The sequence below is a fragment of the Pelophylax lessonae genome, assembly GCF_965119305.1.
Source record: "Pelophylax lessonae genome assembly, chromosome: 3".
In the NCBI taxonomy this organism is placed as follows: Eukaryota; Metazoa; Chordata; class Amphibia; order Anura; family Ranidae; genus Pelophylax; species Pelophylax lessonae.
In genome coordinates, this window is record NC_138770.1 from 628363048 (window position 1) to 628388586 (window position 25539).

General features: G+C 43.8%; 2 protein-coding genes across 2 annotated transcripts in view; both read right to left on the bottom strand.

Annotated features, from left to right (window-relative positions):
- SYT14 (synaptotagmin 14) overlaps window positions 1-25539 on the bottom strand; it is a 408651-nt gene that overhangs the window by 270644 nt on the left and 112468 nt on the right. Inside the window, exon 3 of the mRNA XM_082249765.1 lies at window positions 24623-24775. Coding sequence (XP_082105891.1) covers window positions 24623-24775 — 153 coding nt within the window. The remainder of the gene's footprint in view (window positions 1-24622; window positions 24776-25539) is intronic.
- LOC309549469 (uncharacterized protein) lies at window positions 2002-3006 on the bottom strand (the record flags this gene model as incomplete). The annotated part of the gene is made up of 1 exon (XM_082249771.1): window positions 2002-3006. One exon carries the CDS (start codon window positions 3004-3006, stop codon window positions 2002-2004), a length of 1005 nt encoding a protein of 334 aa, XP_082105897.1.

Genomic DNA, 25539 nt, shown 5'->3' on the forward strand with positions numbered 1-25539 from the left:
GCGTGCGTGCCGCCAGAGGCACTGCTGTGATTGCTCCCCGTGGAGACAGAACGGCGGTCTGCCAATGTAAACATGGCAGACCGCTGTTCAGTCAGTGATAAACACAGGGATCCTGTGTTACTCCTATTTAGGAACACAGGTTCATCTAGTAAGCCCCTCACCCACACAGTTAGAAAGCACACATTTAACCCTTTGATCGCCCCTGGTGTTAACCCCTTCCCTGCCAGTGTCATTAGTACAGTAATGGTAGTTTATCTCCATCCGGGGGCACTGATCTGCTGAATTGTGAGCGTGAACACCCAATGACACCAGCATGTCTCCTTTTACCAGAGGGACTACCCCCATCATGGATTGATCCATATATTCTTGGCTTCTCTTCCTGGCCTTTATCGGCTACCTCTCCTTGGTCTTTGCCTCCACTAAGACAAGCATCTTACCCAAATCCGTCTACAGTCTCATCGGCTATCAGACCCATCTCAGCAGATCATCCCCCGTATATGTTTTATATTTGGTTTACCTTTCCTTGTCCTAATTTTGGCTAATGTGAGCACACATCCGCCTCTACAGGGAATCTATGTACCAGTAGCTCCGGAAGAAGCTTGAATTTTTGAGCGAAACATGTTAGGCACATGGCTACATAAACCTCTTTCCATGTGTTAAGCTTCATTGACTACGGCAGAGGACGCTCTGCGTTATCCCTGACATCGCCTTCGGGCCAGCTAGGATGTAACGTATAGCACCCTCGTCCATTACCACTTCTATATGATACAACTACTGTAAATCATTTTGTATGTCCATGTCTATCGGCTAGTCGCATTTTGTTGTGATGTTTTTGATTTTTATGTATTTTGCCTAATTATTATGCCCCTGGTTTAGGGGGTTCCTTTTCTTGTTTTTATGTCATTTATAAACAAGTTTTTTTACTTCAATCTTACTGTGCCTATAAAGTCCATCCCTATTCTCTCTTCATCTTTGACAATTATTCGGACGTGGCACACTGTCCTGTTATGTTGTTGCGCCCCTATTCTTGCTGCTGTAGTGGTAGCGCACTAGCTTTGTACAACCATTAGTACAGTAACAGTGCATATTTTTAGCAACAATGTCAGTTAGGTGTCCAATCTGTCCCCCGCAATGTCGCAGTCCCGCTAAAAATCGCTGATCGCTGCCATTACTAGTAAAAACAAATAAATAAATAAAAATTAAATAAATCTTTCCCCTAGTTTGATGTGATAACTTTTGTGCAAACCAATCAATTTACACTTATTGGGATTGTTTTTTCATTAAAAATATGTAGCAGCATACATATTGGCCTAAAATTATGAAGAAATTCGATTTTTTTTTTTTTTATTGGGAATGTTTTATAGCAGAAAGTAAAAAAATATTGCTTTTTTTTGTTTTTTGTTTTTTCAGAACGGTCATTCTTTTTTTGTTTTAAAAATAAAAAATCCCAGAGGTGATCAAATACCACCAAAAGAAAGCTCTATTTGTGGGGAAAAAAAGGACATCAATTTTATTTGGGTACAGCGTCGTACGACCGTGCAATTGTCCGTTAAAGTAACGCAGTGCCGTATCGCAAAAAATGGCCTGCTCATTAAGTGGGTAAAACCTTCCGGTCCTTAAGTGGTTAAAGTAGAATTAAACCCTCAGCATACTGCAACTATGCAAATAACTACAACAAAAGCAATAAACTACAATAAAACGCAAAGAGTGAATGTGCACTTAGAAGTTTAACCCGGTACAAGGCTGCATCAGACAGATAGAAGGGGAAAGTCACAAACGCAGTTGCAAACATAAAAACTAGTTACACAACACTACATCACTCTTTCCCACTCTTCAATTTGTAGACTCCTCCATACATATAAATTAAGCAATTGTTGTTATTGACCCCAGAGACTGAATTCCTTGAAGAAGAAAAAACAGCTTTCTGAAGAATACTTAAGGTAAAGTTGAAGTGGAAGCATTTAACACAGAACTGGAAGATAGCTCAGAAGAGTTGATGCACTACGCAGAGACAGAGATCAGATTACCTTTCCTTGATGCTTTCTTTATGGCGTTTTCTGAATGCTCTGAAGGCCTTTCCTTACTCCGAAGAAGACATTTCTCCTTATATGTGCTGTCTTTGCTGCTAATAACAGGACTGATTTCATGTGCTTTTTTGGAATCCTCACGGTGGCTTTTGTGCTTTCTAGGTGATGCAGTAGTTACCTGATGAACTTGATTAAACTTTGCTTGTCTGCGGTCTCCTTTCTCCCCTTTAGCAGGCAGAGACGTTTCTAAGTCATTGTTATGTCTAGATGACCTCTGTCTATTTTTTCTCAAAGAACGATCAGAAACATCATCTGTATTTTTAGATGCTCTTCCTTGATCATTTGACCTATATTCTGTAGATTTTTGATATGAGTTTTTTGATCTCCCCTTTTTCTCAGTTCCTTCCGAGATCCTTTGTTCATGTTTATTCATGTAATTAGAGTAATCCCCATTCAGGTTTCCATCTACTTCTTCACATTCTTCGGCAGTCTGATATGAGTAACTCACCTGACCTCTTCCTTCTGACTCAGGGCCTTTACCAACATTAGATTGATTGGATACGATTTCGGAGTGACAATGACGTCTGCGGGAACTGCCATTAAAGTGTGATTTCCCTTCATTCTTGTTATGATCAGATGACACTTGATATGCATTTAAGGAAGACTCCGCTCCATTAGAATCCATGGGTGAGTAACTAGGGTTAGTTCCAGAGTAGTACTGTAACGTATCTTGAGGACTTTGCGTTTCATCTGTCATTTTATTAGCCTGAGCCATAGAACTGTCCTGATCCTCTGTACGTAACCCTTGCATCATACTTGTAACCTGCTCAGTGACCGAATCCGCCACAGTATAACTAACCCCTTCAACAGCACTCGCCAAGCCATCGACAGCAGTACTGAGAGCATTACTGAGAGTGTCTCCAATAGAAGACATAGATGGAAGGCCAATGCTTTGCTGAAAGCTCTTGAAAAATGCCATAGCTAAATTTGCCTCTTCTTAAACTAGAACAAAAATGTAGAAATATCTATAGTCCAGAATTCTCCAATGAATATACATGTGGGATTCTGATATTCAAACCTTTCTTGTTTGGCGTGGCAATTCAGACGATTAGCGTTTGCATATGTGGTTATGAAGAAGGCAAGTATAGTTCTCTGCGGTGACAATGACACTGTGTAAGGATTAATTTATAAAGATATACAGTTTCACCCAGAAAAATGACATGGCACATAAAAACAAATCAAAGTAATGCATTTTAAAAGCAAATAGCAGATAAGAAAAATAATTTCTACAATAGAATACTTTCTAGTTCTCTAGAGACAACCTCTTAATGTTCTTTACTTTTGAAGATGGAAATGCTGCTAATCAACTAATGCAAGGATTAGCTAAACCAAGGACCCAGATTCCTTTGTCTGTATCCTTCCTGCTTTAACATCATAGGGAGTTTGTGGCGAGCCATACTGTGTCTATACACATCCCCACCATTGCATTACCATTCCTAATCCACATACAAACCTACTCAGATCAAAATTAAAAAAATAAAAACACAAACATTCTAATATACAGTACAGACCAAAAGTTTGGACCCGCCTTCTCATTCAAAGAGTTTTCTTTATTTTCATGACTATGAAAATTGTAGATTCACACTGAAGGCATCACAACTATGAATTAACACATGTGGAATTATATACATAACAAAAAAGTGTGAAACAACTGAAAATATGTCATATTCTAGGTTCTTCAAAGTAGCCACCTTTTGCTTTGATTACTGCTTTGCACACTCTTGGCATTCTCTTGATGAGCTTCAAGAGGTAGTCACCTGAAATGGTCTTCCAACAGTCTTGAAGGAGTTCCCAGAGATGCTTAGCACTTGTTGGCCCTTTTGCCTTCACTCTGCGGTTCAGCTCACCCCAAACCATCTCGATTGGGTTCAGTTCCGGTGACTGTGGAGGCCAGGTCATCTGGCGCAGCACCCCATCACTCTCCTTCTTGGTCAAATTGCCCTTACACAGCCTGGAGGTGTGTTTGGGGTCATTGTCCTGTTGAAAAATAAATGATGGTCCAACTAAACGCAAACCGTATGGAATAGCATGCCGCTGCAAGATGCTGTGGTAGCCATGCTGGTTCAGTATGCCTTCAATTTTGAATAAATCCCCAACAGTGTCACCAGAAAAGCAATCCGAAACCATCACACCTCCTCCTCCATGCTTCACGGTGGGAACCAGGCATGTAGAGTCCATACGTTCACCTTTTCTGCGTCGCACAAAGACACGGTGGTTGGAACCAAAGATCTCAAATTTGGACTCATCAGACCAAAGCACAGATTTCCACTGGTCTAATGTCCATTCCTTGTGTTCTTTAGCCCAAACAAGTCTCTTCTGCCACTCGTTTTCCTGTACTTAGCTGTTTTTTTCTGGCACCTCTTGAATCCACTTATCGACTATTTGCGGGCTCAAGGGGCAGCTGCTTTGGGCCCCACAACAATGACTAGACCCGGGGCAGCTGCCCCTTTTGCCCTGTGTTAAAGACAGCCCTGATTCTAACAGTCTATTCAGTAGGACTATCTGCTGTGTATCCACCTGACTTCTGCACAACACAACCGATGGTCCCAACCCCATTTATAAGGCAAGAAATCACACTTATTAAACCTGACAAGGCACACCTGTGAAGTGAAAACCATTTCAGGTGACTACCTCTTGAAGTGTGACTCTACAATTTTCATAGTCATGAAACTAAAGAAAACTCTTTGAATGAGAAGGTGGGTCCAAACTTTTGGTCTGTACTGTATATGCAGCACGAGGGCCAACTAAAACAACCTGTTCTAGGCCATTCAGGGCAAAATGAAAGCATCTACTGATAGCTCACGCCACCAAGCTATACTCACCAATCCATGCAACCCCCTTCCGTCTTAGCCCTTGCTCCATTTCTCCAATGGTATAGGGCTTTCAAGAATTGGGAAATGTGGCCTCCCCCTCATGTGACAGTGCTCAGGCCTCAGCAGCCAAGCATAAGGCCCATGTAACACCATGTATGGAGCAGTAATGATATCATCCACCTGGGTAAGCTCCAACACTAAGGTTTATCCAGGGTGGAATCTTGCAGTGGGGATGTTGTAAAGAAGATTGAATCGGTGGCTGTACCTTGCTGGGTGGCTGGCACAAACTGACAAGTAGACATGGTCACAAATCGAGCGCATGTGATTGCAGCACTGGGCAAGGATGGGTCAGACACCTGAAGTTTCGGACTGCAGCACTCCTTGTTGGAGAAGCACCCCAGGTTTCTAGTGTGCTGCTTTCACAGGACATTTTAATCCTTGTTTTAGCAAATAGTACCATAAAAAAAAAACATAGAAATAAGCCCACACTTACGGTTTATGCAGTCTGACTGTATTATAGTAAGAATATAGGAAGAGTCAACAGGGCTTTGAGCATTACTCACAGTTCAGTGGGGTGGCATTTTTTCTAATAGCCACTGGTACAGTGGAGATATATTGATTTTGTGCTAGTCTGGAATGTATCAATATGCCTTCTGGCAATATGCAGGCTATTTTCAAGTGATTGGCCACTGGAAAAAACTTGCTAGGGCTGCCCCTAATGCATGCTCATATAAACCTGCACACTACATGAGTCTTCAGTTTTTGGTAATGTCCTTAGGTACAGTAATGGACATCTTCACCTCTGAAGAGGTTTTTTTGTTTTTTTATGCAAGCAATTATGAGTGCCCACAGAAAACAGAAAAGGGGCCTGTTTCCTGTACTTCAAGATAATGAATTTACCGGCAAGTCAAAATTCTCATTATCCCAATTGTACAGTATAGGACACAGAGCTTGTATTCATAGATCAAGTGACCAAAGTGATCAAAGCAATAAACCGAAGGATGGGCAACAACATAGAAAACTAAACTGCCAAAAGGCCGAAAAAAAACAGGGTTAGGGAACCCGAAAACACACAGATGACAGCTTAAAGAGTTGCAGGGAAGCTCGCATCAGCTGAGGCTTGAGCATCCACCTGGTAAAACCTAGAGAACATGTAATCAATGGACCAGATGGCAGCCTGGCAAATCTGGGATACAGAGGCTTGGTGCTGGAAAGCCCAAGAGATACCAACAGACCTGGTAAAATGAGCTCTTTAAGGGCACAGACTCTGACACTAAATTGTCTGATCCATCTAGCAATGGTGGAGTGGGAGGCAGGAAGTTCTCGAAAAGTGCCTGCCAAAGCTGCTAGGAATAACCAGAGGACCATAACAACATCCAAGCAGTGTAGGGAAATTTGCTTGGCGTGTCTTGTAGCAACACAAAGGGAAGGGAGGACAATATCCTCGTTCAGGTGGAATGAAGAAACAAACAAGGATAGAATAGAAGGTCTTAATCTCAAGACCACAATGTCCCTCTGAAATGCAAGAAAAAAAATATCTTTACAAATAAGGGCTGCCAGCTCAGAAACACACTAACAGATGTAATAACCACTCTGAAAGAAAGCCACGTTAGATGGGAGGTCTCCCAAAGGGTTTTCCCTAGTCAGCTGAAAAGGGGAGTCTCTGAAGTACAAAGAGTATGAGGTTGAGGTCCCAATGCAACAGAGGGGGCTGAATTGGTGGATTTATATAAGCAACTCCCTGAAGTCTTGATTAAGGATTGCAAAGGTTTCTGGAAAAAAATGGATAAGGTATTAATTAACCTGTTTGTTAAAGGGGTTGTAAACCCTCTCATTTACCCAGTGACTTGAATAGCCTCAGATGATACATGAAAGATGAAACTAATCCTCCTACATGAGTTTTACTTGTTTATCCGCAGTCTTTTTTACATACCTATTTCAAAGTGCTGAAAATCTTTCTGCATCTGTCGCACAGAGGAGGGGGTGGGGAGCTGCAGTTAGAGCTCTTGTACATAATGTGAAAGCTGATTGGAGGAAAGGGACACACCCCCCCCTTCGTACACGAAGAAGGGAACGATGCAGAGCTGTGTTGTAGACAAGCTGTGTGCTGGGCTCTCCTCCCATGTCACCATTTTATCTCTAGTGTCCGGACAACTTGTCAGAAGTGACTAATGCTGATAACCAGTGAGAAATGACACTTAGAGCTTAGGAAAGAGACATTTAAACACTACAGATATACACTGCCCGGCAAAACCTGGATTTAACTAAGCAACTAACTAAACTAAGCATGCAGTAACTATCCTATTGGATAGTTACGGCATGTGCCCAAAGAATGAGGTCAGCTGACTACCTGAATATACTGAATGACCAAGTTATTCCGTCAATGGATTTTTTTTTCTTCCCTGGTGGTACGGGTATATTCCAAGATGACAATGCCAGGATTCATCTGGCTCAAATTGTAAAAGAGAGGTTCAGGGAGCAGGAGATATCATTTTCACACATGGATTGGCCACCACAGAATCCAGAACTTACCCCATAGATAATCTTCGGGGTGTGCTGGAGAAGGCTTTGCGCAGTGGTCCAACTCTCCCATCATCAATACAAGATCTTGGTGAAAAATGAATGCAACACTGGACTGAAATAAATCTTGCGACATTGCAGAAGCTTATTGAAACAATGCTACAGCGAATGCGTGCTGTAATCAAAGCTAAAGGCGGTCCAACGTGTGTGAACTTTTTTTTTTTTGTTTGCGACTTTTTTTTTTGGCCAGGCAGTGTATGTGCTTTGTTTAGATTGCATCACTAAGATTTACAATCACTTTAATGATACTGCAGGACAGACACTGGTCAAGGCCAGTCTGAAGAAAGGCCAAAATACAAATGATATGCCTTGGTACTCAACTTCCTGTTCTTTCACCAGGCAAAGTAAGTCTCTGGTGTGTGATGGGAGATCTTGCAGTAGGTAGATTTTCTCACAGAGTAAGGTGGAGATAACCGAGTCAGGAATACCCTTATCCTTCAGGACCTGGGGGTCTCAATAGCCAATCAATCAAAGCCAACAACTGAGAAGCAGGGTGGGATTGGGGTCTTGTGCCAATAAGTCTGGTCTGTTTAAAAGCGGCCAAGACATGTCTGCCAAAAGTCTCAGTGGGGGAGATTTACTAAAACCAGAGCACACAGATTTTGGGGCAGCTGTGCATGGTAAACAATCAGTTTCAAGGTTTTATTGTCAAAGCTTAGTTAAGCAAGCTGAAGTTAGAAGCTGATTAGTTACTATGCACAGCTGCACTGGATTCTGTGTGCTCTAGTTTTAGAAAATCTTCCCCAGCATGCCTGTGTGCCATGTCCTTCTGGGATAATCTGGTGCAATTAGGTTCACCAGAAACCTTTCTACCTCTAATCACCAGGACAACTATTGTGAAGGTGAGCCTCCCTAGTCCTGGCAACAAATCTGTTCAGTTTGTTGTTGAACCTGCAGGCTAGGATGTCCTCATTTGGTTTCCCCCACCTTTGAAAGAAATACTGCAATTAGGCTGCAGAGACCACTCTCTTGGGTCTGGGCATTGCTGGCTTAAGAAGTTCACCTGCCAATTGTCCATGCATATGGATAACAGAGCGCTAGAATGTGAACTTCTGCCCAGGTGAGAATCAAATTTGTTTCTCTAGGGGCAGCTGGACATCTGCCTGATGGTTTATGTAGGCCACTGCTGTGACACGGTCATACCGCCCCCTGACTGGATGACCTTGCAGAAGCGAGTCCAGCATTGTAAAGCTTTTTCTGGATTGGGCTGTCCTCAAGATTAGACTTAAGTTCTCCAGATGCTGTGAGGGCTGTAAGGCAGCCAAAGGTGTGAAGGAATGGAATTGTACTTTACAAATTGGTAGACAAGGTTGTAGTTGAGGGGACCTTCTGCAGGAGGCTGTCCAAGTACCCAGTGACATGAATGCCATGGGTCTGCACTTTTGTAAACACTTGGAGTGCAGAGGAGAGTCCGAAATATGGTGCTACAAACTGGAAGTGTTGGTTTCCCACAGCAAAATGCAGAAAGCGCTGATGTGATGGGAAGATAAGGATGTGTTGATAGGCATCTTGCTATCTACTGATGCCAGAAATTCCCCTTGTCTGAGCGAAGCGTTGCTGATTCCATACTGAATTTCTAAACACAAAGATATCTGTTTAGAGATTTAAAGTCTAATATGGGGTATTATACCCCCATTTGGTTTGGGGATTGTGATTTTTTGGTTAAAAATCTCTGAATCTTTCAGCTGAATAAACTGGTAAAACCATGCCTTGTGAGTGAAGTCTGCCCAACGCAGCGAGCAAACTTACTTGTATTTGAGCTGATGTTGGCAGACTGAAGGGTAAATAAATGAGGAGGGGGCAGAGAAAATAATTTTTTCACCCCTTTGAAATAGCAGATTATACTCCGGGAATGGATTGGGATCCAGGCTGATGTAAACGCCAGTAAAAACAGCACTCTGAGGGGCTTCTAGGTAGGCTTGGTGGTCCTAAGGGTCCAGGGCTTGTGACGAAAGGCAGTACTATACCTTTTTTTGAGGTTTTGAGGTTGCCTCCTATAGAAAGTGAAAAGAGCCCTTACACTCAGAAGCAGTAGAAGACCTAGGCTTTTTTCTTTTGCGGTAAGAGCACAAAAGAAGGTACTTCCTTGGACAACTTATCAAGGGGTTCCGCAAATAGGTGTTCCCCATCAAAAGAAATGTCTACATCCCCTCAATGTCTATAGGGGTGTGTTTTGGCTGTAGAATAAGGTTTTGCTAGGCAAATAGAAGTTTGTACTGTGTCAGTGAGTCAACAGTGGAGAGCAATAGAGGAGAGAGAAGCCATAGCTTGTGGCTCATAAAATGCAGGGGTTGTAAAAGCTTCCATAGCTTCTGCTACAGCATCTGAACCGACATCGCTTTCCCCCATTTCATCCTCAAACAGGCTTGGAGGTTCCAACCCTGGTTCATGAACAGAGTCATGGAAAACAGTAAGGAAAGCATTTCTGGCCCCTGGAAGCCAAAAGGTTTTAGAAGTGCCAAACATTTTCACAAGAATTCAGACACAGTCGCAGATAAATTTGCTTTTGTCAGAAAGGCTGCATGATGTGAACCAGAGGAGAGGAATAGTGTCATAGGACATTGTCCTGGGAAAATGGAATAGCTTTCACTCTAAGCAGTGTTCCCTTGCATCTGTGGTCCACCATTGCCTAAGTGAGGGGATGCCTGGTGGAGTAGCCACAGAATGGAATGCAAAAGGAATGAGGTTTTGTGTCCAGAATACAAGAGCCACACTAAAGGTACTGACCATGTACCTGTGCCTGAGTTTCTGTAGCAGAAGGCAGCAGAAGTGCTCCTGGCATAAAGCAAACATGCTGTGTGCATTCTCAGAATATATAGCAGGCAGAAATGCATCAGCTGAGAGGCTTGTAGCAATTAAGTCATCATCCTAAGACTAGGTCTGGATGGGAGGATAAAAAATGGCAAATATAAAATTAGGCTGCTACGACGCCACTTACAACATGGAGTAACACAAATTGAACAGCTCCCCATTCCTCTGTCTATACATCTCCATTGTGTGCTAAGCCTGCGGATTGTATATTAATAGCCAGGAACTGGTCACAAAATGAAAAGGGAAACCTTGTCTCACCCTTCACAGTGGGCATACCCCTGAAAGGTCATCAGGGTCTGGGAACCATAAAACTGGACCAGGGCCCAGGACCTGTATTGCATCCTGTGCCTAACTTTGCGCTTTGCATTTTTTGTTCCAGGATGGGCACCGAACACAGGATTCAGTGCTAAAAGCAAACATACAGGTCGACCCCACACAGTGTTGACTGGGTATGGTTCCCAAAGTAGAACACCTAGGGGTACAGAACCGAAAACTGCTAGATAGTCTAGGGCAGGTATCTCCACCCTATGGCCATCCAGCTGTTGTGGAACTACATGTCCCATGATGCATTGTAAAACTCTGACACTCACAGACATGACTAGACATTATGGGAATTGGAGGGCCATAGTTTGGAGACCCCTGGTCTAGGGCAATAAACAAACAATCAAATCTTAAAATAAGAGGAAAAAAGAAAAAAAAATGGTTTAAAATTAAAAGGCTTTTCCAAAAGGAGAAGAGAGAAGAGGTTCAACACCTAAAGACACTACAAAAAAAAATAAAACCAAAAAAAACTACACTCACCGGTAACCTTTTTATCACAGGAGTTTTTCTGAGAGATCTTGGCCCCTCCCTTCACAGGGAACAGCGCCTTAGCTTCAAAAGTTAAGCCCCTCCTGCCCCACTGGACCCTCTTTCAAAAGTACCTGGGGAGACACAAGAACACGTCACACAAAAATGTAATCCTCCTGACTGTTCCCCTGCCAGGGACGACTTCTTGCAAGCACATTTTTCGGGTGGGTACCAGTGCTGTCCCGAAAGACTACTGGAAAGGACGTTACCGGTAAGTGCAAGTCTGATTTTCCCTAATCGTCTTTCAGGACAGCCACCTCTGAGAGGATAAACAAGCACCTAACCTTAGGGTGGGACCACCGCTTGCAGGATCTTTTTTCTGAAGGCCTGATCGTTAGCGTATAACAAGAGGTCCATCCTGTAGTGTCTGATAAAGGTGTTAAGACTGGACCAATTTGCTGCCCGACTGATATGCTCTGGTGTAACCCCAGACCTCTCCGTCTGAAGAATTGCCATAGGCCTGGGGAAGTGGGCCCTGATCCCCTCCAGGATCTCCCTCCTACTTACATGTAGCCTTGACTAATAGCGGATTCAAGCCATCTTGCTATTGAAAGTTTTAGGCTTTAACCCCTTTTCTAGCCCCTGAAAACAAAACAAAAAAGGAATCAGACTTCCTAAATTCCTTTGTTCTATCTAAATACTGTAGGACTCACCTTTTAACATCCAACTTATTAATGTTATGTTCCTGTTCACCAACAGGTTTAGAACAGAAAATTTGCCAAATAATTTCTTTGCCTCTGTGAAACTTCGAGGCCACCTTCACCAAAAAGGACGGATCCACCAAATTGTAAGGGGTTAAGCGCATCTCTTTAATAACCGGAAGGTCCAGGGTAAAAAGCCATATACAGGACAAGAGCCCTCTGGGAATCAGAAAGGCCAAGCAGTTGTGGGGCAGCGACTCCTCAAATCACATCCTCCTCAGTATATATAACCAGATTGAAAAGAAAATGCTCCCATAGTGCATTAACGTTTTAAGACTTTTTATTATACAAAGTAATAAAATTGGACACTCACATTCCAGCGATCAGATATCAGCATATACATAGGCAGCATCCAGCGCTGCTGCGGCGTTCCTGTAAGTCAGTCTCACTCTTCCTGGATCTCCCAGATTGTAGGCGGGGATGGGGGCGGGTAAACCTCCACTCACCACCTGGAGCCGAGAGCCGTAGTGTCTTGCGCCGTCAGGAAACCAACTGTGATTTGATGAGCCGCTGTGGTCATCTGCTATTTATGGTGGGCTTGTATAAACTGCACAAGGACATTTCTTGCAATTATTTGTCCTATAAATGTATATTTTCTGCGATTAGCTCTGCACCATACTGTATTGAAAACTGAAAATCTACCAAGACATGGCTGTCCACCTAAACGGACAGGACGGGCAAGGAGAGCATTAATCCGAGAAGCAGCCAACAGGTCCATGGTGACTCTGGATGAGCTGCAGAGATCCAAAGCTCAGATGGGAAAATCTGTCCACAGGACAACTATTAGTCGTGCACTCCACAAATCTGGCCTTTACGGAAGAGTGGCAAGAAGAAAGCCATAAGAAGTCCTGTTTTCAGTTTGCGAGAAGCCTTGTGGGGGACACAGCAAACGCGGAAGAAGGTTCTCTGGCCAGATGAGTCCTCTGAACAGGTCTTGTGGGGGTCCTGGCATAACTATGTACTCCCTGGACAACAAGAAATTATTCAGGGCATTTTGCAAATCTGACTGTCCTTAAACAGTCTTTGGTTGATTTGAGAGAGTTTTTAACTCTATTTTCTACCCCATTGAAGCCACCGATTCAACTCACAGGCCTGGGAAATCTGGGACTCAGAGAAGCAAACTATAACAGATGTCTCAGTGTCGGATACCTTGGTTTGGGAATGTTCACATCGGTGACACGTTTGGATTGAAGTTTTTATCATGTTTTTCAATCACCATTGTCTGATATTTTCCTGCACTTGCACATGGACTTTTTATGAATTTTATATATTTATTGTCTCACAGTTTTATATCATTTGCACTTGCACTTTATATGGACCCTTTTTTGGATATATTTATTTGAAATCACCGCTGATTTATTCACATTATTTATTTCAAGGGTTAAACTTAGGTTTGTAAGTTGAAGCCTGGGTAGAGCAATTAGGTGCTTTATGTTTTACAGAGGTTGAGGCTACTGAGGAGGGGTTTGGGATCTTCTGCTGTGGAAGTAAAACCCTCCTGTGACATCTTTAATGAGAAGGCTTATGTGTGAGGCATCTTTTACAGGCAACTTTAGCTGTCTAGGTTTTTAGGGTCATTCTGTTAATTTATCTCTAGGACAAGTTCTAGGGCATGGGTGTCCAACCTGTGGCCCTCCAGCTGTTACAGAACTACAAGCCCCATCATGCCTGTGCCATTGGGAGTCACGTTTGCAACTGTCAGCCTTGCAATGCCTCATGGGACTTGAAGTTCTGCAACAGCTGGAGGGCCGCAGGTTGGACCCCCATGTTCTAGGGCATGCCCATAAAAAGAAGAGCAGAAGAGTCAAAGGTAATTGCTCTTTTAAAGGACAAGTTTACTTTAAAAAAAAAAATGCACATTTTTTGCAGGTAATTTTCTACCTGCAAAAAATGTGCATTTATTCTTTTTTTTCTTAGGAGCCCAAAAAAACAAAAAAGCACCCATGATCAACAGATCACAGGTGCAATGGCTGGCTCCTGCAGACTGTTAGTAAAGCTATCTGCCCCTACTGCTCGTAAGTCAAACAGTTAATTAGGTCCAGGAAGATCAATGAGCTCACCAGCACCATCACAGTTTACTGAGAACTACAAGCTGTCTGCCTTGGTGGAAAACAGGAACTGTAGTTCATTCATTCACAGAACCCTGCAAATGAACGGCACGGCTATGTGGGCAGAGCCCCACACGGCTGTACTGTTTTTGAATTGTGACAGTGGGTGCAGGGAGAGGATCCCCCGCCTGCCTTCATAATGGGCGATAGAAGAAGGGTGGGGACAGGTGCTTTAGTAACGTGTTACATCCTGATTTTGGAAGCAACATATTACTAAAGGTAAATGTATCCTTTAAAAAGGCACAATCCTGCAATACAGGGTTTGACATTGAAATTGCGAGAGCTAGTTGCAGTGCTGGACATGTCAGAGTAAAGACAACCTCTTAGAGTGTCTCAAACGTTCTTTCTGCAGAATCTTTAATGAAGGAACATCTTTATGCAGAATCTTTAATGAAGGAACATCTTTATGAGGTACAGTTAGATTTTGGCTTAAGACAGGAAAAAAAAAACACACAGTTTATTGAACTCTTTTTTCCCCCACTGGATAGAGTTCAGCAAAGATTTGGGAGTAATGAAATTCCTTTCGGAGAATCCAATCATCGTAGATAGCACATTCTATCTGTCCATGAACAGAAAATTTCTTTGAGAGTTTTACAGGTATCTTTGTACCCAAAGGGGCTTGGTGAGGCAGAGGAAAATCAAGCTTTACAATATCAAGACTTTTGCGGACAGCAGCAGTGAGCTTTTTCATGTTAGCAAGCATGTTGTGTGAAGCTCCCTTTTCAATAATGTGGCAATGTTGGGAAGAAAAAGCTTCCACAGCTTCCTCCAATACTGCCTCAATGTCCTCTTCATTCCCTTCTGTGTCTGCCTCATCTAGGGCAGACATATCAGGATCCCACTCTGGTAGAGAAATAGGAGTAGGAAAAATTGGATTTTTGTCTTACCATAAAATCCTTTTCTCTGATGTTCATTGACGGACACAGCTCTAGAATCTTCTTGACCATTGGGTTATGCTGCCCCCTACAGGAGTAGGACACTAGGCAGAAAAAAAAAAACCCAAAAAAAAAAACCACTTTACCACGCCTATGGGGCAGCTCCAGGGGATATACTCTCCCTCCCTGCTATAGACACTTTGTTTTGTTGCAAGCAGTGTCAGAAGAAATCTAACCTAATTCATTAGAGGGGTGCGTCAATGAACATCAGAGAAAAGGATTTTACGGTAAGACATAAATCCAATTTTCTCTTTTGTTCATTGACGGAGACAGCTCCAGAATCTTCTTGACCATTGGGCCGTCCCAAAGCAGTGTCAAACAGGAGGGGTGGGAAAAAACACAGCAGAAAAAAATTCCCAAAGGCTAAACCTAGCCAACCAGGTAACATGTAGCTTAACCAGGAACAACTGGAGCTCACCTGAGAAAAAAAACAAACATATACCCTCAAAGAGGACTAGTCCTCTTAAACAGCAGCCTGTAAAACCTTGTGGCCAAAAGCAGCATCCACAGATGCCATCACAACTACTTTGAAATATTTTGTGAAAGTGTGCACAGATGACCAGGTGGCCACCTTGTAAACCTGCATCACTGACGCCTTATGGAGGAAGGCCCAGGTGGCAATAAGCGCCCGCGTAGAATGCGCCTTAACAGGGAAAGTTGATGTGATCCCCAAACCACATGCAGAGAAGGCAAGGCAATCTCTTTAGGAGGCTTAGGACACAGGGAAGGCAAAAAAATGTCTTAATTCTGATGGAAACCAGAGACAACCTTAGGAAGGAACGACTGACAAGGGCGAAGCACCACTTCATCTCTGCGAACCACCAAGTAAGGTGAACGACAAGACAAAGCAGTCAGCTCCGACACCCTGCGTGCAGAAGTAATAGCCACCATGAAGGCTACCTTCTGGGACAATGTAAGCAAAGAAATCGCACAAATATCTTCGAAAAGGCGATTTCTGAATAACCGACAGTATCAAGCTGAGATTCCATGGTGGCAACGGAGACAGCACTGGGGAAGCCAAGTGAAGAACCCCCTGAACAAATGTGCAAACCAAAGAATGTGTAGCCAAAGGACGTTGAAAGAAAACCTGGCCCTTGATCTCCCTAGAGATAGATTTTCTAGCTTTTAACCACGTGATGACCACCGAGCCAGACAACCCCTATCCTTCAGCACCTGGCTTTCAACAGCCAGGCCGTTCAAGCCAGCGACTGTAAAGCAGGATGAAAGATTGGCCCTTGAGCCAATAGGTCTTTTCTGAGAGGGAGTCTCCAAGTGACATTGGTGAACAGCCATACCAGATCTGCGTACCAAGACCTGTGAGGCCATTCTGGGGCCACTAGGGTGACCGGAATTCCTTCTGCCTCGATTCTTTGTAGAAGTCTAGGCAGAAGTTTTAGATGAGGAAAAGCGTAAATCAGATACTAGCCCCAAGGAGCCATCAGTGCGTCTGTGGCGTCGGCCAGAGGATCCCGAGACCTCGCCACAAACCTCTGCACCTTCCTGTTGAGACAAGAGGCCAACAGGTACACCTTGGGAGTTTCCGCGGAGACGCAGCTGATGAAACACCCCTGGATGAAGCAACCATTTCCCCTGGTCCAACGCCTGTTGACTGAGGTAATCCGCCTGCCAATTTTCCACCCCTGGAATATGCACAGCAGAGGGCTGGAACGAAAAGTTCTGCCCACCTTAGAATCCCAGCTACTTCCCAAGCCGCTATAACACTTTTTGTGCCCCCTGGGTGAATGACATATGCCATGTCCGTGGCATTGTCTGATTGAATCCGTACTGGGCACCCCTGAAGACTAACCGCCCAAAGGGCCAGACAAAGTCTGATCGCCTGAAGTGCAGGTATATTGATCGGTAGTCTGGACTCCTCCAGAGTCCTAACCCCCTGAACACAATCTGTGCCCAAGACACCTCCCCATCCGGACAGGCTGGCATCTGTGGTGACCACTGTCCAGTACAGAGGAAGGAAGGACTTTCCCTGTCAAAGCGCCGGAGAGCAAAGTCACCAAATCAGGGACCCTCTCGTACCCCAGCTCAACAGAATCAGATTGTCTAGAGACTGTGGGTTCCTGTCCCAGTTGGCAAGAATCTCTCTCTCTGCAGAGGTCTTGTGTGGAATTGTGCAAAAGGAACCACCTCAAAAAAAGGTAGCCACCATCAGGCTCAGCACCCACATGCAAGTTCTGAGAGACGACCAACTGCTGGACAACAGAAGTGGAATTGCATCCTGCAGCTTCTGGAGCTTGTCCAGTGGAAGAAACACCCTGGCTGAGGCCGAGTCCAGGGTCAGACCCACATAGTCCAACTTGGTGGAAGGAACCAGAGCAGACTTCTGGAAATTCAATGTCCAACCGAACTCCTGCAAAGTCTGCATAGTGATGTCTAGGTTGTCTTTTAGAGCAGTCAGAGACTATGCTCGCAGAAGAAAATCATCCAGGTACCCCAGTACCGCAAACTCCCACTGTCGCAACAATACTAACACCGAGGCCAACACTTTCGTGAATATTCGAGGAGCTGAGGCAAGACTAAAGAGTAATGTCACGAATTGATAATGCTCCTCGCCCCCCTGGCAAAGTGGAGGAAGCGTTGATGCCCATCATAAATCAGGATATGGAGGTAAGCGTCTTTGATATCAGTAGAGGCCAGAAGATCCCCTTGATGAAGGGATGCCGCTACCGTACAAATTGACTCCATCCGTAACTTCTGTACCCGCACAAAGCGGTTCAGGGCTTTGAGGTCCAGAATAGGACGAACTTTGCTTTTCTTCCTGGGAACTGTAAATAGGTTTGAATCAAAACCTCGAAAACCTTCAGAGTTTGGAACTGGTACAATCACTCCTTGCAGTAGCAAATCTTGTACCGCCCTGAAGAGACCATGCAAACGGTCTGGGGACAAACACAGGTTGGAAGGAAAAGAACCTCTCTGGAGGATAAGACCAAATGTCAATCTTGAAGTCATACCCAATAAGCTCGTGGACCCACAGTCTTGAATCAGCAATCAGCGAGGTCCACGGGTCCAGAAAGAAGCAAAGACATACCCCTACCCCAAATAAGGGTGAGGGCGCCCCTTCAGGCAGAAGAGGGCTTGTCTGCAGGCCTGGAAAGACCTGCTCTTGGCTTACCAGGCTAGGGTCTCTTGGAACCTTCGAAAGCGGACATAACGGATTTGGATCATTTGTCCTGAGATCCTGAGGAACAAAAAAGGCAGCTTATGAGCAGAGAAAAAAAAAAAAAAAAAAAAAAGGACCCTGTCTGCGACAAGACTCCTTGCCCCTGGAAGCCTGTGGGAGGAGAGTACTATTCCCTAATGATTTCATTCAGGGAAGACCCAAACAGGTGATCTTCCACAAGGGGGAGGAGATCCGATAAGGCCTTCTGGGAAGCTTGGTCCGCAGGCCAGCATTTCAGCCATATCATGCGCCGAAGGACCACTGCTGTCATGGACAGCCTAGAAACTAAGGGAGCGGCATCCAGAGAGGCATCACAGACAAACTGCAACCCCTGCACCAACTGGCCCGCCAGCTCCGCAAAGGCAGGGGGAAGCTGTCCCCCCTCCAGATCCAGCGCTTTTTTTATGCGCAGCTGTAGTAGAAGAGGTATCATCCTCACTATCAGAGCACTCAGGGTGTAAGGACGGAGACCTAGTAGGACGACTCACGCCCGCGGCGGCCAGATTAGACTCAGAATCTGAAGAGACAGAGGAGGCAGGGGAAGGCGGTGGATGCTTTTTGCTGGTCAGTTTACGCAGGACCATATCAACCTTAGGCCACCGCCCTTGCAGACAGGGTGGACTGGGACCCAGAAAGGCCCGCCGCCTCTGAGAGGGGATCAGGTGGTGAAATGTGCTCCAGGAACTTCATGGTTAACCAAGGGAAACACACAGGTAAAAATGAGAAACATTGTTAAAGTGACCCCCCGCCGCCACCCCAGCGGCACCACAGGTCCCAGCGCAACCAGCAGCTGCTATACAAGAAAGGCAGAGCCACAAGGCACCCACAGGAAATCACCACCCCCGGTCAGGCACAGAGCAGAGCGCCAGATGCTGCACACTATGCGGCGATCAGAGAGAAAAAGAGAAAATCCAGGAGTCAGCACTAGAGGTTCCCCACTGCAATCACTGCACATAAGGCCCCAAAAACATGGCCACCGCTCTATTCAATGGGAAACCGCAAGAAAAGAGCCGCCGGACCTCACAAACATCACCGCCGATATTACAGCCCGCCATCCACAACAAAATGGCGGGCCCACGCAGGAAACATTTTGGCAGTAAAGGCAGGAGCCCCGTCCAGGACAACTCCCCCTAGGAACGGTGTGTTTGGCTGCGGGCGGCGCGACCCCCCCCCCCCGCCTCAATCACCCGCTTGACACCCCCAAAATGAGCCTGGACAGGTATGGCTGCCGTCTCGGGGGGGGGGGGGGGGGGGAGGGGGTAGGTCCACAGGGGACACTGACATATGGAGGGGATGCTGTGTGGGAAGGAGGGGAACCCGGGGGTCCGACCATCCCAGGGAGGGGCCCAAGTCCACCCCAAAAGGCCATCAGGAAAAGGGGGGACACTACTTACCATACCAAGGAACCAGGTGGGCACCGCTCCAGGCAGACCATCGGAAAGGGGGGCTGAAGGCCAGGAGGCACGTTGTGACTCAAGCCGGGACCAGGTCGTATGCGCCCTAACGAGATGTTTAACTCCCAGGCCAGCCCCCGTCCAGTGGGACTATGTCATGGCCGACCGAGAACGGAGCTGAAGTCTGCACGCGCTTGTTTGCTGGACTGGGGGAGACCGTAAGGATCTAGAATATCCAGTCCGTCGCCCAGTCCAGCAGTTGATTGTAGTTCTCACAGGAACAGAAAATAATAAGAGAAAAAAAATTTGGTTTAAAAAAAAAAAAAAAAGAGAAAAATGCTAGGACCAGAGATCCCAGCAAGGAACTAGGTCCTTACTCCTGACTAGGCAGAAAGAAATTGAGTGCCTATAGCAAGGAGGGGGGAGTATATCCCCTGGGACTGCCCCATAGGCATGGTAAAGTTTTTTCCTGCCTCTTGTCATACTCCTGTAGGAGTGGTCAAGAAGATTCTAAAGCTGTGTCCATCAATGAACGAAAGAGAAAGAGGAGTTTTTGAGCCCTGAACAAACATGTCTGTATTAAAAAGGTTATGTGTCCAAGGAATTGTGACAGATGCAGAAAATTCTGCTTTGGTCAGGTAGGATGCTTGTTGCATGCCTGAAATTGATTTAGAATCAGATGCAGATTGTGGCTCTTGCTTCAGCTAAAGGAGCGCACAGTCATTCTGAGATTGCGTTGTGCAGGCCTTGTTCACCTGCGTTTTTGCGATAGCTCCTTTTCACCTAGTCTCCACCATGGCTATGTGAGAGGGCATTCCTCTGTGGGCTTGCCATAGAGTAGGGTGAGAAAAAAATGGTAATTGTATCTAGAAAGAGAATGCAGCAACACAGGCTGGAGTTGGGCTTTAACAAAATCTCAGGTATCCAGATACCATCTCCTTTTTAGCAGCAGTAATATATCAAGTTTTAAGCTCTTCTTTACTTTTTCCCCATCTATTTCTATCAGGAATCCAGCAGGGGGCATGCAACACCACTTCTCAGCATAAAATACATGCATCTTTGCAAACTATAGGGCTGATTACCTAAGGAAGTCAAGAATCCTCACTTAAATCATTCTGTAAATATTCACTTTATTTAATCATATGAGAAGCATCTGCACATGAGGCAGTTGTTGAAAGGGAGCAGAAATACATCCCTAGTGCTGGATGTACATAATCACTAAAGTGTGGAGTAAGTATGGGTGAGATGATTTTGCATGTATTATTTTAATTGAAACCATTTCACTAAACTTAAAGTGCACCCTAACACTAAAATGAGTATACCTACAGACATTCACAATATAAGCCTAACCTATCTAGCCCTATGAAGAAGAAATATGTATACATACCTTTTTTTAAGCCAATACGGTCCTGTCTCCAGCGGTGGAAGCTCTGCAGAGGACACGGCCGACAAGGGCTGTGAAATGAATGGGGAGTGATGTCACCCATAGAGTTATGATGGGGCTTCCTTTGTCAGCGTGTGCCCTCAGATAGCAAAGCCGCAGCTGACAGCTCCACGTGGGATCGGGTCAGATCAGCCTCAAAAAAGGTATGTAGAGCAGAAGAACATAACTGGAAGACGACGAGAAGACCTTCAACAAGCTCAACCCCGAAAATGTGGAAGCCATTTAGCAACTTGTGCATGATGATTGTTGAAGAACAATCACGCGTGCCACTCAAAACACCTCAAACAACTCATTGCAGCATCGCTGTAAACTTGCTGAATCATGTCAAATGGCTCTGTGGCAGATTTGCCCAGTTTCATGCAAAATTTCATGTTTTGCTCTTTGCTCAAGCTGCTTGCTGTGGGGGGCACTCAACAGGAGGGAGGGGCTAGGAACAGGGTAGAGGGACTCCAGAAGAGGAGGATCCAGGCTGCTCTGTGCAAAACCATTACACAGAGCAGGTATGTAGGTTTGCTTTTTTTATAGAAAAAAAAAGAAAAAACACTAGACTTTACAATCAATATAAAAAACAATATGGACCACCACTATAACAGTGTAAAAAAACATACAGTTGATTATAGCAATAAGTGTAAATAGACAAATGTCCACTCGTGCATCAATTCATAACAGTGCATGTGCAAGCAATCATGTTGAAAAATCGAAACGTGAATGTGCAAACAATATTAGTGCAAATAATCTTACAAGTGGAATGATAAGTCATAATCTCTAAACAAATATATAGTGGAACAAAAAAGATAAGTATATAAAAAAGTCCAAACAATAGTTATAAGAAAAAAAATCAGTTTGCTCCGTGAATAGAGTGATCCAAAAATTGTAGTGACAACAGTGCAGTCTCCCGACAACCGATATCCAACTTTAAGTACAATGGCCGCTCACCTTAGGGCAAATTAACATAGCGTGTTCACATGAAAACAATCGTTGGTTGAGGGGATCCACTCTTTTGTCCCAGGATAAAAACAACGAGGAAATTTCAAACTTCCGGTCTTGGTCGTAGACCGGAAGTGACATCACTCGGCTCATCCCAACGCGTTGCGTCACAATCATGTGACTACAATTTTTGGATCACTCTATTCACAGAGAAAACTGATTTTTTTTATCAATATTGTCTTTTCTTTTTGGTTTCACTATATATTTGTTTAGAGATTATGATTTATCATTCCACTTGTCCTATTATTTGCACTAATATTGTTTGCACATCCACGTTTAGATTTTTCAACACGATTGCTTGCACATGCACTTTTATGAATTGATGCACGAGTGCACATTCATCTATTTATACTTATTGCTTTATTTAACTGTAGGTTTTCTACACTGTTATAGCGCCGGTGACACTATAGGGATTGGCGGCTATATTCTACTATATTGTGTATATCATTCATTTAATTATATTATTGGCCTTACCTGCAGCATTAGTATATGGTCATGCATTGGTATATTAGGTTTATGTATTTTAGACTTTACAATCATTTTAACTCTAAATTGAAGACTTGCAAAGGCTTTTAAACAAAACATATGAACAATATTGTGTACCATATTTTGTTTCACAAAGGCGTGCAATTTTATCACGTAACAGATTTGGTATCAATTTATTTCAATACAACCCCTTTTTTTTGTAGTTAACCAAATTGTGTCCTTAAATTAATTTTGTGTCCCCTTAAAGATTAAATAAAAAAAATATATATATTATATTATTTATATATATATATATATATATATATATATATATATATATATATATATATATATATATATACACATATATATATAAAACAATATTATCAGTGAGTAACTTCCACCATTGAATTCATATTAAAGGATAAGTTAATTTTTTTAAAAAATAAATAAATAAAAAATGAATGCACATTTTGTTTGCAGGTAAAAAAATATGCATTTATTATTTTTTTTTGTTAGGGACCTGTAAAGCATTGCACACACAAATCAGCAAATCATGGGTGTAATGCCACGGTCCTGTGGACTGTCTGTATGTGTCTTCCCAGACCCCCAATACAGGCAAGCAGTTACTCTCTGACAAGAAACTCAGTGACCCATATTGATAGTGATCATCAGCGCTCCGGTAGTTCATTGAGAACTACAAGCCAACAGCCGCAAAGACTGTTGGGACTTGTAGTTTTACCATGCACAGAACACTGTGAATGGATGACGTGGCCGCAGCCCCGCACAGCCATGTTTTCTTTTACTTTGCGACAGCTATCAGGGGAGGGGGGGGGGGGGAGAGAAGATCCCCGCCTAGCTGTCAAAATTGGAACTTGGGGTAAGCTGGTGCATTTGTAACATGTTATATCCAAAACATGGGTGTAACGTTACAAAAAGGTGAACTTATCCTTTAGGCAAGTGAAAATGCCAAGAAAAGTGTAATCTTCCTCTTCTAGTTCAAGAAGTATAGCCAGACACCGTGTGTTCCCTTAACCACCCTGAGGCTTACTAGAGATGAAATATAAACAGACAGGCTATAGCCACCGAGCGTGTTTACAGAGCAAAGCTGCAGCTGACATATGCCTTACCTTGTGGCAGTGAAATGGTTAAACCAGGTGTTCTTTAAGTGAATGTGTAGCCAACATTTTATACATAGCTTTGGACAGGGTGGAAAGTTATTAAATTCCCTGCAAAGTTGTTATTGCTGTCTGTCTGTGTTCCCACTGGGCAGATTCCCCTGAATATAGGAAATCCAAAATTTTACAGTGGTTATAAATTACGTAATTTTTGGCTAAACAAGTTGGGTGGAGCCCAACCCTGATGGAGATGATGGAGAAAGCAGTCCTGAGATGGTCTGTGTTAATGAAAACAAGCGTTTGAAGACGTCTCATATGAGGGTCACAATCTCTTGGTTAAGCCGCAGAGTTGGAGGAGCACGCATGGTGTTTGCTTATACATCTTTAACTGTAAGAGGAAGATTACACTTTTATTGGCATTTTCATATGTTTAATATGAATTCACTGGTGGAAGTTACTCACTGATGACATTGTGTTATTTCAATGATTATATTTTTTAAGTTCACTTGTTTTAAGAGCTGCATTTTTTTTTTTCTTTAAGCATGCGTTTATTATACCCGGCAGATGACCTGGGGAGGCTCTAAATCACCAAAGTAAACACTGCTGTTCAGTGGTCTCCACCAGCTTCCGGGTCCTATGCTGAGCAGCTGGCCTGATGCATTCTGAACACAGGAGGTCGGCCTCAGCACAGGAGCCATTCAGAGAATGTTTTGCATTTTCTGAATTGAATGCAAAGCACTCTCTGATTGGATGAGAAGAAGGGGGTCGAGCAGTGATGTCCTGCTCTCCACCTCATTCAGAGAATACATTGCATTCATTCAGAAAATTCAAAGCATTCTCTGTATAGCACCTGTTCTGAGTGGCTGACCTCCGAAACTCACAATGCATTCGGGCAGCCGCTCATCACAGGAACCAGAAGCAAGTGAAGATCACTGAAGTAGGGGTGTCTATTTCAGTGTTTTCCACCCACCAGGGGCTATATGCATCTAGCTCCCTATATTGGTCCAAGATGGACTAATATAACTATGAAAAATTAACTGGGGTTGATTTATTAAATCCTAGCCGTGAATGGGTTATTGGGAATGGGACAGGCAAGCATCTTTAGTAACAGAATTACATCTAGGTATACACAGTATATTCAAAGTTCCGTCTCACCTTGAGAATTCTTTGTGCAAAATTCCGAACCGCCTTGATGAAAGCCTCCACTTTTCCCAAAACACATTTTCTTGTTAATGTAGAGAAAAAGCAATAGGAGGAAAACAATGGACACACCGACCGCTGAGAGAAAACCGACAGCCTCAGGAGACACTGATAAAAAACAAATGCATGTTTTTAAAACACACAAAGAATTCATTATTTTCTCACAAAGTATCTGTAATTAATGATGGCTAATGAGAGAGGAGCAGTGGTATGCAGGTTGTTTTAGGTCTGCATACCTGCACCTAGCATGGTCTGATTTACAGAGAATAAAGGGATATGAAAATAAATTCAGGCAATCACGGTACATGGAATGTATGATCCTCCCCAGGCTGGACAAATCTGAACACATATATATTTATAAACAGTAAAGAAATTTCCAGTTCACCAATTTGCACATCAATTCACTCGTAATCATTTAGCATTTTACTTACAGAGATGTATTTGGGTCAGTGTTGATATGTTGAGGGACATTTTTCATAACTGAAGCAGCAAGAATATGGTGCAACTGTACATGGCAACCAATCAGCTTCTGTCTTCAGCTTGTTCACTAAGCTTTAAAAAATACAGACAGAAGCCGATTGGTTGCTATGCACAACTGCTCCACATTATCGCTGCTCCATTGTGGATAAATTCCCCTTTGAATCTTCATAAAGTGTGAGGTGTGGTGGTTAGCACTCTTTCTGAGGCTGGTATCAAGGGTTCAACCATTATACTTGGTGGTTAGCAAGCTTGCCTTGAAATGATGGTGTCAAGAGTTCAACTGTTATACAAAGCCACTCAGCAAGGTCACCTGGGGCTTGGTGGTCAGTACCCTTTCCTTGAAATGATGGTGTCAAGGGGTCAACCATTTTACAAGGCCACTTTGCATGGAG